At 41.0% G+C, this 18,317-nt stretch overlaps 1 protein-coding gene across 3 annotated transcripts in view; it reads left to right on the forward strand.

Moving 5' to 3' along the window:
* cemip (cell migration inducing hyaluronidase 1) overlaps positions 1-18,317 on the forward strand; it is a 160,871-nt gene that overhangs the window by 105,868 nt on the left and 36,686 nt on the right. For all 3 annotated transcript variants that reach the window (XM_008118541.3, XM_008118539.3, XM_008118543.3), the window contains exons 7-12: positions 7,075-7,145; positions 7,703-7,798; positions 8,509-8,627; positions 9,643-9,784; positions 13,044-13,235; positions 16,757-16,932. In XM_008118541.3, coding sequence (XP_008116748.2) covers positions 7,075-7,145; positions 7,703-7,798; positions 8,509-8,627; positions 9,643-9,784; positions 13,044-13,235; positions 16,757-16,932 — 796 coding nt within the window. The remainder of the gene's footprint in view (positions 1-7,074; positions 7,146-7,702; positions 7,799-8,508; positions 8,628-9,642; positions 9,785-13,043; positions 13,236-16,756; positions 16,933-18,317) is intronic.

The raw sequence follows: 18,317 nt of genomic DNA on the forward strand, positions 1-18,317 counted from the left end.
GTTGGACACAACTAGACTTAATGTCAGGGGAAATCCTAAAAACCTGCTTGAAAGCTGAAAAGGTTTTGCTTTTATATAGACTGTAAAAGAGAAACCCACAATTCTGTACTTTCACACAGAGAGAGATGCATGCATCATTGAATTTATGAATGTGGACAATGTGTTAATGCAACACAAAAATACATGGCTAAGTTCATTTCATTTGGTATTTAGGTAGAACACAAACTTGCTAACAGCTCCTTCTTTATTGCCAACTCTGCATGTCATAAATGTTGACTCTTTATTTGGAAACCTGACAATACTAAAAAAAGCCCTTAATTTGGAGAAGTCATTTGGAAAAAGCCAGAGGTTTTAGTTGCTTCTCCCCCAATCCTTTGAAATTCTCCAAAGCCTGGCTTCTGGATTTAGAAACTTATCTGGAAATGGGTCTGTTTTGTGATTAACTTGCACAGGAGACTTTATTCCATGTTGACCATGTGGCACTGTTTTCCTTTTTTGTCTTTAAGGTTTGTGTGTGTTTTGTGCAGAATGCTGTTTTCTTACTGTATTAAGTATATCAAACACATTTCCTTTGAGTCGCTTTGATGTTAACTGAAAGGAATGCATGCACGGAAAATAGCAAAATGCTCCTGGCAATTCAACGCAGTTGCCATGCCATTTTCCATATTAGTTTACCCCACTCATTTGGATTGAAGGCATTGTCCAAATGCCTTTAATGCAGGCATGGGCAAACTTTTGGACTCCAATTCCCACCATTCCTAACAGCCTCAGGCCCCTTCCTTTCCCCCCTCAGCCGCTTAGGGAATTTTACAAGTTCTGGTTTTATTCTCCAAACTGGGTAAACACTAAAGAGCACTGTCCACTATGTAATAAAATTATAGCTGGTCCTCCATATCCATGCATTCTCAATCTAGGGCAGGGGTCCTCAAACTTTTTAAGTGGAGGGCCGATTCACAATCCCTCAGACTGTTGGGGGGGCTGGACTATGATGAAATAGTCCAATATGAGGATTGTTGTTGTTGTGTGCCTTCAAGGCATTTCAGACTTAGGTCAACCCTAAGTCTAAAGTTTAGGACAGAGGCCAGGTCAATGACCTTGGAGGGCCTTACTTTGGGGACCCCTGATCTAGACGATCTCATAAGACCATAGGTAAGTAAGGAGACCTCCAAAGACCATCTAGATGGTCTCATAAGACCATCGGTAAGGAAAGGGACCCTCAAAGGCCATCCAGATGATCTCATCAGGCCATCAGAAGACCATAGGTAAGGAAAGGGGCCCCCAAAAGCCATCTAGATAATCTCATAAAACCATAGGTAAGAAAAGAGACCCTCAAAGGCCATCTAGATCAGGGGTCCCCAAACTTTTTAAGCCGAGGGCCGGTCCACAATCCTTCAGACTGTTGAGGGGCCGGATTATCATTTGAAAAAAAAATACAAACAAATTCCAATGCACACTGCACATGTCTTATTTGTAGTGCAAAAACAACAACAACAACAACAAGAACAATGAAAGAACAATACAATATTTAAAAATAAAAACAATTTTAACCCAACATACATTTATCAGGATTTCGATGGGAAGTGTGGTCCTGCTTCTGGACAATGAGATAGTCAAGTTAATTAAGATTGTTGTTGTTGTTGTTGTTGTTGTTGTTGTAGTGTGCCTTCAAGTCATTTCAGACTTTGGGCGAGCCTAAGTCTAAAATGTATTTATTTATTTATTATTTATTTACTGCATTTATTTACTACATTTGTATCACACCCTTCTCACCCCAAAGGGGACTCAGAGTGGCTTACAAATTATATGTACATACAATATATTATATTATTAGCATAGCACAATATTAGCATTATGTATTACTATATTGAACTATACCACTATACTGTAATATTATTAGTAATATTATATGTAATATAGAATATAATATTATTATATGGTATTATTATTAGTGTTATATTGTACTACATTATAATATTATTATCAATATTATATGTATATACAATATATTATATTATAAAACTGAGGGCAGGGGCCAGGTAAATGACCTCGGAGGGCCGCATCCGGCCCCCGGGCCTTAGTTTGGGGACCCCTGATCTAGATGGTCTCATAGGACCATAGGTAAGGAAAGTGGCCTCCAAAAGCCATCTAGATGGTCTCATAAGACCATAGGTAAGAAAAGAGACCTCCACAGACCATCTAGATGGTCTCATAAGACCATAGGTAAGGAAAGGGACCCTCAAAGGCCATCTAGATGATCTCATCAGGCCACCAGAAGACCATAGCTAAGGAAAGGGGCCCTCAAAGACCATCTAGATGGTTTCATAAGACCATAGAGAAGGAAAGGGCCCCCTAAAGGCCACCTAGACAATCTCATAAAACCATATGTAAGGAAAGTGACCTCCAAAAGCCATCTAGATGGTCTCCTAAGGCCGTAGCTAAGCAAAGAGACCTTCAAAGACCATCTAGACAATTTCATAAGACCATAGGTAAGCAAAATGACCTCCAAAGACCAGGTAGAACACAGTCTGTTCAGCGCCTTCCAAGTCATCCAGGAAAGAGTTTCTCATCCGGTCTCAGCCACTGATTGAGGCTCTGGGTTTTAGCCTGCCACTTTTGGACTCTTGCTTGCTGAGGCATTCTTGCGAGTATCTCTGCTTTAAGACTTCTAATAATCTCAATATTGAAAAAGCAAAATTTGGGCTTCTAGTAAAACAGCAAAATTGTTACAGCAATTAATGGCATCTCCTCAGCACCGCAATATATGAAAACAGAAGCAAGCTGTACTTGTCCAACTGGCCAGTAGCAGGGCTGACAGTGTGTTGCCAGTCAGTCAAGTGCAGACCGCTTTTATTTTTCCTTTAGCCTTTGCATTCTGCCCTTCGGAGGTCTTCCAGCCAGGACTGTCAGCTTTTATTAACCACCCAGAAACTTTTACGTTGACACTCTGCAGCTTGCAACCCACAAAGCCAAGCGGTTTTCCAGTCATGTAGAATGTCCTGCCAATTGCTTGACAACTGCCCCAGTTTATGCAGTTCTAGACAAATAGTCAATATGAGGGTTTATTAAACCCCTGAAAAGCTATGCTCCAGGACATGCAATTTGTGGGTTCGTGAGTCACAAGGAAGAATAAGCTACTGTTTCCAGCTCAGGTCACTTCTGCATGGGTTCAGCTGTAATTCCAGCCTGTTTTTACATTACTTTCCATTTTAAAAAAAATCTGCATGAAACTTCTCAATTTAAATAATAATGCAAATGGGTTCTCTTTCAAACCCAGCAGTTTATAAATTTTTTAAGGACTAGCTGTGCCCGGCCACGCGTTGCTGTGGCGAAGTATGGTGGTATGGGAAATAAAGCATTGAGGAATTGGTGGTAGTTAAGGTAAAGGGTAAAGGTTTTCTCCTGACATTAAGTCCAGTTGTGTCCGACTGCACACTGAAGTGAATTATATGGCACTGTGGACTCAAGATAATGTAGTTCAAAGCAAATTATCCTGCCTTGGCATTCTGGGTTATATAGCTGTGTGGTAGGGCCTTGAGTCTACACTGCCATATAATCCAGTTCAAATCAGATAATCTGTACTTTATAGGCAGTGGGGAAGAGGCCTAAGTGAGGCCTAACTCTGCCTGTCCCCTGGACTGAGTGGGTTGCTAGGAGATCAAGTGGCCTTTTAACTGGCAGCAACTGGATAAAAACAATTATTCCTCTCCCTCTAATTAGGAATTTATTTTTCTTTTCTTTTTGTTGTATGAACGTAGAGGCATGGATGACGGGTTGTGCTGCCAAGTTTAGAGTTTCTGGGATGTGTAGTTTTGTTGTTTTGTCCTAGGCTGAAATTTCATTACTCTTTTATATATATAGACTAGCTGTGCCCAGCCACATGTTGCTGTGGCGTTGTCTGGTGGTGTTGGTGAGAACTTGTTGAGGTAGTGGTGGTATTGAATGTCTGTTGTATGGTTGTCTTTATGTTTAGTATGCATTTGGTTGTTTGTGTACTGTGAAAGTGGTGAGGGTAGAAGGGTTCTATGTTCATGTGTAGTATTGTATAGTATTTATACATTGTCCATGTGTTGTGAATGCTTGGATTGTGTCCTGCTACATAGATTATAAATGGGTAATATAGCTGTGTGGAAGGGCCTTGAGTCTACACTGCCATATAATCCAGTTCAAATCAGATAATCTGTATTTTATAGGCAGTGTGCAAGAGGCCTAAGTGAGGCCTAACTCTGCCTGTCCCCTGGGCTGAGTGGGTTGCTAGGAGACCAAGTGGGCGGAGCTTAGCCTTCTAACTGGCAGCAATTGGATAAAAACAATTATTCCTCTCCCTCTAATTAGGACTTTATTTTTCTTTTCTTTTTGTTGTATGAACGTAGAGGCATGGATGAGGGGTTGTGCTGCCAAGTTTAGTGTTTCTGGGATGTGTGGTTTTGTTGTTTTGTCCTAGGCCGAAATTTTATTACCCTTTTATATATATAGATAGGGTGAAAATTTCATTTTGTTCTAATTTCCAGTTGAACCAATCTAATTTGCACCTTATATCTAATATGGAAAATATGTGTGTGTGTTCAAACCAATATGTGTTTTCATTAACACACTGCACTGACATCTATCATTTAGCTCTGAGGGGTGTATGTTATGTAAAAGTGTTCTGAAGGCATGTGTCTTGTTATGGAAAATGGTGTCCAAAATATGTATGATTTATTTATCTTTTGAAAGAAAGGTAAGATGATGTATAAATAGAATGGAACAAAAATTGTGCTTTGAAAAGATGCACATTTTACAGAAAATTAAATAGTTTTCAGAATGCATTTTGCAACTGGATTATATGGCAGTGTAGTAGACTCATATAGTCCAGTTCAATGCAGCTGAACTCATTCTGAAACTGCAATGGAGAGCCAACCTAATTTTGATAGGATTTTTGAACCCACTGTAGCAATGGAACATTCAGGAAGTACAAAAATAGCTGGATGATCAACAAAGGAGCCCAGGGAGGTCATGTCAATTCATGTCAGGATTGGCAGCATGGCATTCCTGAAGCAGCTTTGGTTGCAGTTTGTAGAAACCTGTCTCAAGATCATGTTGGCTTGGGAAAGAACTTTGTTCTAACCACGGCTAAAACTATCAGTTCTTTAGAGGTAACAATTTGAGAGCACTTCTTAATGGCAGAATTAATAAGGCAGAGATTTTTATCGGACGCATATTTTGCTGGTGTCGGGTTGGGCAATCACTCAGCGCTACATCCAACCCTTTGTGTCTCTGGGGAACTGCCAATGCCTTTGGAGAGAACCAGAGCGGCTAATATTTTTACAGAATTAGTATTACTGAATTGTGTAATGGAGCATTAAACCTTTGGAAAGCATTTGCTGTTCTCCCACAGAGTTACATTTCTGGGTTCTGTAAAGTCTATAATTACTCTCTGTATAAAAAGGTAAAGGTTTTCCCCTGACGTTAAGTCCAGTCGTATCCGACTCTCGGGGTTGGTGCTCATCTCCATTTCTAAGCCGAAGAGCCGGCGTTGTCTGTAGACACCTCCAAGGTCATGTGGCCAGCATGACTGCATGGAACACTGTTACCTTCCTGCCGGAGCAGTGCCTATTGATCTACTCATATTTGCATGTTTTCGAACTGCTAGGTTGCTGTATAGGACGCTTAAAAATCTGTCCTCTCCATAATATATATATATGTGTGTGTGTGTGTGTGTGTGTGCATGTATTTTTTTTATTTATTCCCAATATTTATATCCCGCCCTTCTCACCCGAAGGGACTCAGGGCGGCTTACAACACCGGCACAATTAGGTGCCTGTACAAAAACAATCCACAATACATAAAATCAGTTAAAAACAATTAAATACAATATAAAATTGCAGTAGTTCTATATTTGGCATAATTACAGTAATTGAAAAGCCGTGAAAAAGCAAGGAGGTGAAAAGTGAACCACGAAGTAGCGAGGGAACACTGTATTCTGATCCACAGGAAGGATTGGACTTGATTTGGTTTATACTGGTATATTAATGAGTATCCTAAATCTTCTGTTAAGAGCAACAAGATAATATTGGGGGTATGCATAATAATAATTACTTTATTTATATTTTACTTGCTATTGGATTGGGCTTGTTCCCCATGTAAACTGCCCTGAGCCCCTTTGGAGAGATGGAGGTGGGATATAAAAATAAAGTTGTTGTTGTTATTGTTGTTATTGTTGTTGTTGTTGTTGTTATTATTATTATTATTATTATTATTATTATTATTATTATTATTATGACACAGCAAACAAGATAGATATGCTGGATTTCATATCACAAAATCACAAGTCGAACACTTCCCAAGTGTCTAGGACTGTGTGATATATTTTCAGATGATGTGTGCAGATCCCAGCAGGGTGGCCTTTTGCAGTTGGCAGATCGTAATTTTGTCAATGTCTATTTTTTCCAAATGCCGGCTGAGATCTTTTGGCACAGCACCCAGTGTGCCCATCACCACCAGGACCACCTGCACTGGTTTCTGCCAGAGTCTTTGAAGTTCAATCTTGAGGTCCTGATAGCGGCTGAGTTTTTCCTGTTTTTTTTTTCATCTATGCGTCTGTCACCTGGGATGGCAACATCAATGATCCAAACCTTTTTCTTTTCCACAACTGTGATGTCTGGTGTGTTGTGTTCCAGAACTTTGTCAGTCTGGATTCGGAAGTCCTACAGTATCTTTGCGTGCTCATTTTCCACAACCTTTGCAGGTTTGTGATCCCACCAGTTCTTTGCTGCTGGCAGATGGTACTTGAGGCATACGTTCCAATGAATCATTTGGGCCACATAGTTGTGCCTCTGTTTGTAGTCTGTCTGTGCAATTTTCTTACAGCAGCTGAGGATATGATCAATGGTTTTGTTGGTTTCCTTGCACAGTATATTATTATTATAACTAGTAGTAGTAGTAGTAGTAGTAGTACTATCCCACCACCATCTCCTACACATTACTGGATTCCATGGCTATTTCATAATAGAATGGCTTTGGGGACAGGAGGAGAGGAGCAAAGGAACTGGCATTCTCAATAGATGCACATCAGTGTCCTTATTTCATTTGTTTCAGGCATCCGTGGAGCTTCATTACAGTCAAAGGAAGGCCTTCTTCTTCTGTAGAAGATCATATAGAATACCAAGGTAACTGCCGGGAAAAAGTAACTTGAATGTAGAGGTCCAGAAAGGACTTGTGGACCCAGTGAAGTTGCACATTCATGCACTATAGCTAATCTTTTTGGATCTTGTGGAAGATCATAAAGACCTGTTCTGTATTTAGAAGCAGAAAATCTGCATTCCTGCAGTTGTGACGATTTTGCAGACTTTCCCTTCCAAGCCATGGAGGAAGCATTCCCTGACTAGATGCGGGGAATTTTGCCAAATCTAACACTTGTGTTGGGAATCTTGCAGGTGCTTACCAAATTTGCCCTCAACGCCTATAAAGGCACAAATGTTCAGCTGTTGATGGTCTCTCCATAAGCATCAACACTTTGTCAGACTTTTAGAATCGGCTTGGGAAGAAGCTCTCAGGGTTCTCTAGTCCAGTCTCCTGCCATGAATCACAGAATAGCTCCCAAAGAGACATGGCAAAACAGCCTTTTCTTTCCATGTAAATCTGACTTGTGTCTTACTGTCTCTTCAGTTATTTCAAGATAACTATCAAGTTGTTAGTTCCTTTTTGTTTTTTCTTTTGGGAGCAGGACGTCAAGGTTCAGCAGTGGCCAAAGTATTCAAAGTGTTCCAAGCAGAAAACGGAGAGCATTTTAATGTCTCTTCAACCAGTGAGTGGGTTCAAGGTGAGATTCCCTTGTTCTTGTTTTTGGCTCGCTTTGAAAATAAACGCACATTTATGCAGCTACATTATACAGTTACTTTCTCCCTTTTTTGTTGTACAAATCATCATTCTTCTTGGAAAATTAATACTTATTTTGTGAAATGTATAGTGTGTGGTTAACCAACCACAGGTCTGAAAAATAGTGATGCTTGTGGATTGCTGTGAGTTTTCCGGGCTGTATGGCCATGTTCCAGAAGCATTCTCTCCTGATGTTTTGCCCACATCTATGGCAAGCATCCTCAGAGGTTGTAAGGTCTGTTGGAAACTAGGCAAGTGGGGTTTATATAGGCAGCCTTCCCCAACTCAGCGTCATCCATGGTTTCAATGATTTCCATCAGCCCAGCCAGCATGAGATTTATAGTCCAACTCATCTAAAGGATATTACCAGTTTGGAGAAGGCCACATTATTTTGTAACTGCTCTTCCATCTTATGTAACCATTAGCTCCACCAGGCTTCTACTCCACACCCTTCCATTCTTGTTGCTGTTTGTAACTTCCTCAAATAGCCGCTGATGGGTTTAGAGTAAGTGCCAAGGAGTGGGCAGTCGTTGAAGACACTTAGCAGTGTTTCCTCTCGACTTCTATGAGCATATTTTTGTCACTTTGGATATGGGTTTTCTGCCCAGATGACCTTTCCTTGAATCAACCCTTCTCCCTCCTTCCTGCTCCCAGATGTTGCGTGGACTGAATGGTTTGAAAAGCCTGAAAAATCCAAATCCAAAGATGGGGAGAAACTTTCGGACTTCAGAGCTGCTCATCCAGAAGTCTGTGACCACCCCCTTGATATCCAGGTATGCCAGCCTTCCTCTACATCCTTGAACTGTCTTTTTACCTTGTATGGTTTCATTGTGAAGGCAACCCTTGAGCTGAGCAAGTAGTAAGTGCATAATCATCATCATCATCATCATCATGCTGTCCATTGCTTCCTGAGTTGCAGTGACTAATGCATAATAATAATAATAATAATAATAATAATAATAATAATAATAATAATATTTTTGCTGTCCATTGCTTGCTGAGTTGCTGTTCCTAATGCATAATAATAATAATAATAATAATAATAATAATAATAATAATAATAATAATAATAAGATTGAACTTCAAAGACTCTGGCAGAAACCAGTACAGGTGGTCCTGGTGGTGATCGGCACATTGGGTGCCGTGCCAAAAGATCTCAGCCGGCATTTGGAAACAATAAACATTGACAAAATCACGATCCGCCAACTGCAAAAGGCCACCCTACTGGGATCTGCATGCATCATCCGAAAATACATCACACAGTCCTAGACACTTGGGAAGTGTTCGACTTGTGATTTTGTGATACGAAATCCAGCATATCTATCTTGTTTGCTGTGCCATAATAATAATAATAATAATAATCTCACTGTCCAGTGCTTTCTGAGTTGCTGTTACTAATGCATAATGACATGACCTTGGAGGTGTCTATGGACAATGCTGGCTCTTTGGCTTAGAAATTGAGATGAGCACCAACACCCAGAGTCAGACATGACTGGACTTAATATCAGGGGAAAACCTTTACCTTTACTAACCTATGGCGTTCAACAAAGGCACATGTTAGTGAATAAACTGTTCTGAAAAGATAGCTTTGATGTAGGCTTCCGTATCATGGAATGTGCTGAAACAAAAACCGTCGTCATGTAACAGTTTTGTCTCTCTTGTTCTAAGGACCTTGTGAAAGCAAAACACGTGCTTTCTTCATTTCAAGGCGTGGAAGAGAATATTATTTTTGTTGTTATTTTTCCACGCTTGATTACTCCTTGGTTTGCATTTCCATTTTCATCCCAGGCGCTCACACTCGATGGAGCTCCGTTGATAGTGGAGGTTATCTACAAAAACGGCCGTAATTACAGGTTCTTTTGCCGGGGTGCGGGACAGACTTCTGGAGGCTGCCATAAGTACAGAGTGCGCTTCTTATGCGGAAAACCCGGTATGTGACGCATCTTTGAAAACTACGAATACCATATGATTTGGGAAGGAAGAGCCGTGCTGAAACTTGCTTCTACTGACCTATTTATTGCAAAGGAAACTAGACTGTATTCCAGAACTGTAAACACGTCTGTGGTGGAGGCCTTACATAAAAATCAGAAACAGTTTTAACTGTACCATGTCTCTCCATCTCTCATCCAAGCCCTTCCTTTTCTTAAGAACATCACATCATCCATGTACTAGTTTTGACAAAGTATAGTCGCAACACATTTAGCAGTTAAGAAGCAATTTCAAAAATTCAGTAAACCATAGTCAAGAGTTGGATATAGTAGAATACACAACTGAATGAGGTTGGATAAATAAAGAACGGGGAATAAAGATTTTGGAAAATGGAAATCTCTATAATCTTCTACTGGCGTTGCTAATTCCCAAATGAACTTCGGTACATTGAGACAGCATGGTCCATAGAAGCTCTCCATCTAGCAAGACAGAGTTTGTTTTACATAGCATCTTAATTCCCCTCTAAACTGCTGAGCTGCTGAACTTGCTGACCAAAACGTTGGCGGTTCGAATCCGGGGAGCGGGATGAGCTCCCACTGTTAGCCCCAGCTTCTGCCAATCTAACAGTTCAAGAAACATGCAAATGCGGGTAGATAAATAGGTACTGTTTCAGTGTGAAAGTAACAGCACTCCATGCAGTCATGCCGGCCACATGACCTTGGAGGTGTCTATGGACAATGCCGGTTCTTTGGCTTAGAAATGGAGATGAGCACCAACTCACAGACTTAATGTCAGGGGAAAACCTTTACCTTTACCTAATGTTCAAGGGGCAAATAATTTTGTTTTTGCTCTCTTTGATTTTTAAGGAAGCCACCGGGTCTCTGTTCTGTTAATGTTTTGGGGGGAAGCAAAAGGTGCTGATTTTGTTAACTAGCATTTAAAGCAGTCATTACGTTTGGCTTCTGCAGCATCTTTAAATGACAGCCCAGTGGCCTTAAATGCTGGGAGGAAAAGGGCGTGGTGCCATTCAGCCATGAAGAGCTGCATTTAAATTTAGTGAAGGGGTTAGTGGAAAAATACACTTGCCAGTCTGTAATGAATGGGTACTGTTTTATATTCCTGGTTGAATTGTGCAAAGCATTTTTTTAAGAGTCATGAAAAAAGAGTAGCATGGTTGAAGGATGGATCAGTCTATTTCCCTGGGTTTTACTAATGAGAAAAGCAGTGGTTCTGGATCTTGGATAGTCTAAATAATAGGATCTTTTGATTAGCAGAGATGGTGGAGTAATCTCACTCAGGTTTGCAAATTCTCTTTGACTTTGGCTGCAAGCCTCACAGTAACTGTGTGAACCCATTTTCTATATTTCATTGATTCTAAGATGCACTTTCTTTCCATATACATTTCTCCAAAAATGGGGTGCTTTTTGCATGCAGAAATGCACCTTCGGAAACAATGAGGCTGAACCTACATTTTATGTCTAAATATTGTATTAGATCTATTGGATGGTGCACTGGATTATCTGTTTCGCTTAGAGATGTGTTAACCTGCAAGGAGTACAACAAAACGATATCTCTCTATATAAAAGGGTAATGAAATTTCGGCCTAGGACAAAACAACAAAACTACACATCCCAGAAACTCTAAACTTGGCAGCACAACCCCTCATCCATGCCTCTACGTTCATACAACAAAAAGAAAAGAAAAATAAAGTCCTAATTAGAGGGAGAGGAATAATTGTTTTTATCCAATTGCTGCCAGTTAGAAGGCTAAGCTCCACCCACTTGGTCTCCTAGCAACCCACTCAGCCCAGGGCACAGGCAGAGTTAGGCCTCACTTAGGCCTCTTCCACACTGCCCATAAAATACAGATTATCAGATTTTAACTGGATTATATGGCAGTGTAGACTCAAGGCCCTTCCACACAGCTATATAACCCATTTATAATCTTATATTATCTGCTTTGAACTGGATTATCTTGACTCCACACTGCCATATAACTTCAGTGTGCATTTTATACAGCAGTGTAGAAGGGGCTTCATATAATCCAGTTCAAAGCAGATAATATAAGATACTTTATTTCCCATACCACCATACTTCGCCACAGCAACGCGTGGCTGGGCATAGCTGGTATTACTATATAGTAGTTGAAGTTTTGATTTCCTTTATGTCACTTTTAATATTGATACTGGGTTGCTCTAAGTTTTCCAGGCTGTACGGCCACTTTCCAGAAGCATTCTCTCCTGACGTTTTGCCCACATCTATGACAGGCATCCTGAGAAGTTGTGAAGTCTGTTGAAAACTAGGCAAATGGGGTCGATATATCTGTGGAATAATGTCCAGGGTGGGAGAAAGAACTCTTGTCTGTCGGAGGCAAGTGGGAATGTTGCAATTGGCCAGCTTGATTAGCATTGAATGGATTTGCAGCTTCAAAGCCTGGCTGCTTTCTGGAATGGAGAATTCTCCCAGACAGAAAGCAGCCAGGCTTTGAAGCTGCAATGAATTCAATGCTAATCAAGTTGGCCAGTTGCAAGATTCACACTTGCTTCCAACAGACAAGAGTTCTTTCTCCCACCCTGGACATTATTCCACATACAGTAGAGTCTCACTTATCCAAGCCTCACTTATCCAAGTTTCTGGATTATCCAAGCCATTTTTGCAGTCAATATTTTCAATATATCGTGATATTTTGGTGCTAAATTGGTAAACACAGTAATTACAACATAACATTACTGCATATTGAACTGCTTTTCTGTCAAATTTGTTGTAAAACAAGATGTTTTGGTGCTTAATTTGTAAAATCATAACCTAATTTGATGTTTAATAGGCTTTTCCTTAATCCCTTCTTATTATCCAAGATACTTATCCAAGCTTCTGCCGGCCCGTTTAGCTTGGATAAGTAAGACTCTACTGTATATATAAATGCTACTCGTCTAGTTTCCAACAGACCTCACAACCTCTGAGGATGCCTGCCATAGATGTGGGCGAAATGTCAGGAGAGAATGCTTTTGGAATATGGTCATACAGCCCGGAAAACTCACAGCAACCCAGTATCAATATTAAAAGCAAACCGCTATGATCTCTCCCAGCTTGTGTGTTCTTCTTCATTAATAACTTGACCACATTCGGATGTTGTTTGGACACATGTATTCTGGTTTTAACCTGTGAAGTATGTATTGGAAGATATGGACAACAGGATTCTTGAAGAACCCTATTAACGATTCTTCTGTCTCTTCTCTGTCTGTTTTTTCCTTCTCCGTCTAGTGAGACCCAAGCTTACCGTCACGGTTGACACAAATGTAAACAGCACCATCTTGAGACTGGCAGATAACGTGCAGTCATGGAAAGTTGGAGACAGGATTGTTGTGGCCAGCACGGATTATTCCATGCATCAAGCGGAGGAATTCCAGATCTTGCCATGCAGAGCCTGTGGGCGCCATGAAGTCAAAGTGGCAGGTAGGATTCCTTCTTTGGAATTCAAGCTTTAGATGTCGAGGTTGCTGCGCAGGGATGGCGGAGAGCTGTTTACTTAAAGTCATAGAGTTGGAAGAGACCTCATGGGCCATTCAGAGTCCAACTGTTACACCCCTAAGCAGCAAGAGCACTGAAAACCAACACAGAGGCCAATAACAATATAATATTTTTATTGAAGCAAAATAAGTTCCAAATGAAATTAAGCAGAAAAGTTGAAGAAGCAATTGACTTTTCAGGAAAGATCAAAATTAGTCCAATAAGTGAAAGTCTTATGTACAATATTAAAGTCCAAAGTCCAGAAACCGAAACACAGTCAAACTCGGCTTGAGTATTGAGTGGGGAAAAGGAGCAAGGTAGCACAGATGAGTTCTCTGGAGTAAAAGTCTCAAGCAGGATTTCAAGGCAAGGCAGGAGCTGGAGCTGAAAAGCAGTCCAAACTTGGGCAAGAAGGTAGACCGGCGCCAGATCTACTCAGGAGTAAGCGCACCGTCAGGCCGCTTGGATTCCAGGAGCTAGAGACGATGTTGCTTCTCAGTAAGAAGTAAAGTTGACACCGCACAGGAGAGTTCCCAGTGCAAAACTTTTATGGAAGTTCATAGGATCCCTCAAACCAGGTGCCTGACTCCCTAATTCTTCCCAAGAAAAGTAAACTTAGCCATAGTCTCCACGCTCTGCTAATCTGGTGCTTCTCCTCAAGCTTTGTCTCTGCGATCTCTCTGTTTTCAAAAAAGCCCTGCAATCAAACACTAACCCGTCAGGAGAATCTGGGAGAGCCTGCACTGTTTCAAGGGCATCCTTAATTGGCGCTGGCTCGGAAATGTCAACAGGAGGCATCTGGAAAGGAGTTGAATCTTGCTGGCATGGGAAAAAACCAAAGTCTTCATCGTTCTGGTCAGCAATGACCACAGGGTCAGGGGCCAAAGGTGCCTGAGGCATCATAGAATCATAGAATAGTAGAGTTGGAAGAGACCTCATGGGCCACCCAGTCCAACCCCCCGCTAAGAAGCAGGAACCAACCTTCTTCTGCCATGCAGGAAGAGTACAATCAAAGCACCCCCAGGGGATGCCCAAATGTGTTACTATCCTGCTGGGAGGCTTCTCTCATGTCCCTGCAAGCTAGAGCTGACATACAGGAGCTCACCCTGTCTCACGGCTTCGAATGAGCAACTTTCAGGTCAGCAACCCAACCTTCGGGTCAGCAGTTCAGCCGGCACAAGGGTTTAACCCATTGAGCTGCCGTAACAATGCACTCTTGTCTTAAATGTCTGAGGGGGGAAAGGAAGGGGCCTGAGGCTGCCAAGAATTGTGGGAGTTGAAGTCCAAAACACTTGGAGGGTCGAAGTTTGCCCATGCCTGCCCCAGAAGGTTTGTGAGAAGGGAAAATAGTCTAGCGGTAAGAAATGTTTCCCACCCCAAAGTGAGCAGTAGTGCTGACTCCAGCAAACCCTTGCCACCAGCTTGGTTGCCAGAAGGACTGATTTGCAGCCCTTCTGGGTGAGATGTTCTTGTCTGCATGCAAATTGCACAGCTGGCTCATTCCTTCCACACCTGCCGCATTACGTGCCCCTCGGGCTCATTTACAAATCAAGTGCCTCGTGCAAATTGGCAGCGCATGGCATGTGCTTGTTACCTAACGTCGTGTAGCATAATATTCTTGCCGCTGCAAGTCTCATGTGCACTTTTGTCTCGCCAATATTTACAACCTGCCTCTCCCTCTGCTCGGGGCAACTCATGGACATTAGATTAAAAGAAATGGAAACCTCATGCCAGAAGCTAAAAACTCTTGAAAACTTAAGCTTTATGCAAGAAGACAAAGGAGAAGGAGAACATTGCAGCAAGCGAGAGTCCAAAAGTGGCAGGCTAAAATCCGAAACCTCAATCAGTGGCTGGTATCAGATGAGAAATTCCCCCTTGGGCACACAGAAGACTGGACAGACTCCGCTTTAGCACCACGAGATGCAGAGCCAACCTTAAGAAATGGGGCCACAAAGTTGAGTCCATGACATGCGAGTGTGGAGAAGAGTAAACCACAGACCACTGACTACAATGCAGCCTGAGGCCCACCACGTGCACATGGGGAAGATACAATCCCTGCAGACAGTTTCCTTATCTTCCTTATCTTTAATACACTAAGACAGAAATAGCAAGATATGAAAACAAACAGAGAGAGCATGTTATATAGAGATCCCTTGGTGCATAGTCCACATTCTTCTTAGTATTCAACATTCTCCGCATGTCTGTGCAAGACTCAGAACACATCAAAGCCTCACATTTTGTTGATCTAAAATCCAGGCATGTGTCTGTAAAGTACAACAAGGACTGATGCGTAACGTCCTCGATGCTGGTTTTAGAAAGACTTCTGTCCCATCCTTCTGTTGCCTTTGTATCATTGGGGATCGCTTACAGCAATCAGATGCACAAATTAACAAATTAAGTCAGTAGCACTTGTTTATTTTTTACTCATGAGCATGTGTTGTTTTCCCGTTTGAGTCTTACGTTGTGCACATGGATGTGACAATATAAAAACCTTGCTAGATTACACTAAAGATTTGAGTAATCAATCTTTCTGCTTCCCAACCTGATCTGATCTGATTTACAATATAACTCCGGGATAACAGGTCATCGAGTGCTTGTAGGTATTTTCGACTTCAAGACCCAGAAACTCCAAACAACATGACTAGTAGTAAAAGTTAATGGGAGCTGTAGTCCCAAATATTTGGAAGACCTAACATTCCTCTATGTAATATAAAGTATCAGTCATGTGAGGACAGCAACAATATGGCAAAAACAAAATTGCACACACTACAGTAGAGTCTCACTTATCCAAGCTAAATGGGCCGGCAGAAGCTTGGATAAGCAAATATCTTGGATAATAAGGAGGGATTAAGGAAAAGCCTATTAAACATCAAATTAGGTTATGATTTTACAAATTAAGCACCAAATCATCATGTTATACAACAAATTGGACAGAAAAAGTAGTTCAATACGCAGTAATGTTATGTTGTAATTACTGTATTTACAAATTTAGCACTAAAATATCACGATATATTGCAAACATTGACTACAAAAATGGCTTGGATAATCCAGTGGCTTGGATAAGCGAGGCTTGGATAAGTGAGACTCTACTGTATATTGCTCTCTCAATTCAAGCCCTGCCTCAATTGTTTCTCTTTTTTGCTTTGTTTACAAACTTTTCTTTACTTCCAGTTGAAGAAAGAAGGGGTATAAATGTTGAACAGACCATCCAAACCTACAATTTTCTCAACCAAAGCAATGCATGTTAGGCTTTAAATGAAAAGAACCAGAATCATCCTATTCAACGGAACTATTCCACATCCCCATATCTTTCACCTGCTTCTTCTTTTGACCATGTGGTCCTGTCGCTATTCTACTTTCCACGACTCTTCAGAGCTTCTTATTCTATCACTTTGCCTGATTGTGCTGGATATTGCATTATTGTAAATACCTATTATATAAACTTTGGCTTTGTTTTGTTCGTTTAGGAAAAGCAACCTACCTTCACACCGGAGAAGTAATTGACGGAGTGGATATGCGTGCCGAAGTGGGCCTGCTGAGCCGGAACATCGTGGTGATGGGAGAGACGGAGAAAGGATGCTACGATTACAAGACTGATCTGTGCTCCTTCTTTGATTTCGATACATTCGGTGGACATCTCAAGGTATCACTAGCTGCCTTTCAGCCCCGTTTTCCTATAATGCAGTATTTTCGCGTATTGGTTCTCTGAGAGGACAGGAAAGTTCTATGTATGTAACACTCGAGAGCATTATCAGACCATGCTCTTATACCATCATGGTGATGCATTCGTCAGGCTTGTCAGCATTATCCAAAAAGGGACTTGTATCTTTCTAAAAAACTAAAGCTTGTATAGAAGACAACAACAACAACAATAATAATAATAACAACAACAACTTTATTTATATACTGCCCTATCTCCTCAAGGGACTCAGGGTGGTCTCCAACATAGCAAGGAAACCATACAACTTAAAACCAAACAACAAGTAAACATAATACAATAATACAAAACTCATAAGACAGTTATAATAATATAATAATACTAGCTGTGCCCGGCCACACATTGCTATGGTGTTGTCTGGTGGTGTTGGTGAGAAATTGTTGAGATAGTGGTGGTATTGAATGTCTGTTGTATGGTTGTCTTTATGTTTAGTATGCATTTGGTTGTTTGTGTACTGTGAAAGTGGTGAGGGTAGAGGGGGGTCTATGTCCCTGTGTAGTATTGTATAGTATTTATACATTGTCCATGTGTTGTGAATGCTTGGATTGTGTCCTGCTGCATAGTAGAAAGGGTTGGGCTGAACGGCCCTTAGGGGTCTCTCCAAACTCTTGTGCCTGTCCCCTGGGCTGAGTAGGTTGCTAGGAGACCAAGTGGGCGGTACTTAGCCTTGTGACTGGCAGCAATTGGATAAAAACAATTATTCCTTTCCCTCTAATTAGGATTTTATTTTTATTTTCTTTTTGTTGTATCAACTTAGAGCCGTGGATGATGGGTTGTATTGTCAAATTTCGACGTTTGGGGGCCTGTAGTTTTGTTGTTTTGTCCACTGCCCTGATGCCATCACTCTTTTTTATATATAGATAATCATCATCATCATCATCATGCAGTATTACAGTATTATATGTCCATACAATATATTCTATAATATACAGTTAATATATTGTATTATTATTAGTAGAATTATATTGTATTATTATTATTATTATTATTATTATTATTAGTAGTAGTAGTAGTAGTAAAAAGACAGTCTCTATTATCTCAGCAGGAGACTGGAATAAACATGTTGAGGGAGAATGTGGTCAATGGTCTTGACCACAATATGGGGACGGGCTTTAGCACTGCAGGTTAACCACCAGCTGCAATAAATCAAAAGATTTACCATTCGAAGCCCAGGTTGGGGTGAGTACCTGACCTTCAGCCCAGCTCACTGCCCACCTATCAGATCGAAAACAGCTGTGAGTAGATAAATAGGTACTGCTTAAGCGGGGAAGTATTTTAATGGCACCATAAGGAAATTTATTTTTTATTTA

This window comes from Anolis carolinensis, unplaced genomic scaffold, assembly GCF_035594765.1.
Source record: "Anolis carolinensis isolate JA03-04 unplaced genomic scaffold, rAnoCar3.1.pri scaffold_11, whole genome shotgun sequence".
Classification (NCBI taxonomy): Eukaryota; Metazoa; Chordata; class Lepidosauria; order Squamata; family Dactyloidae; genus Anolis; species Anolis carolinensis.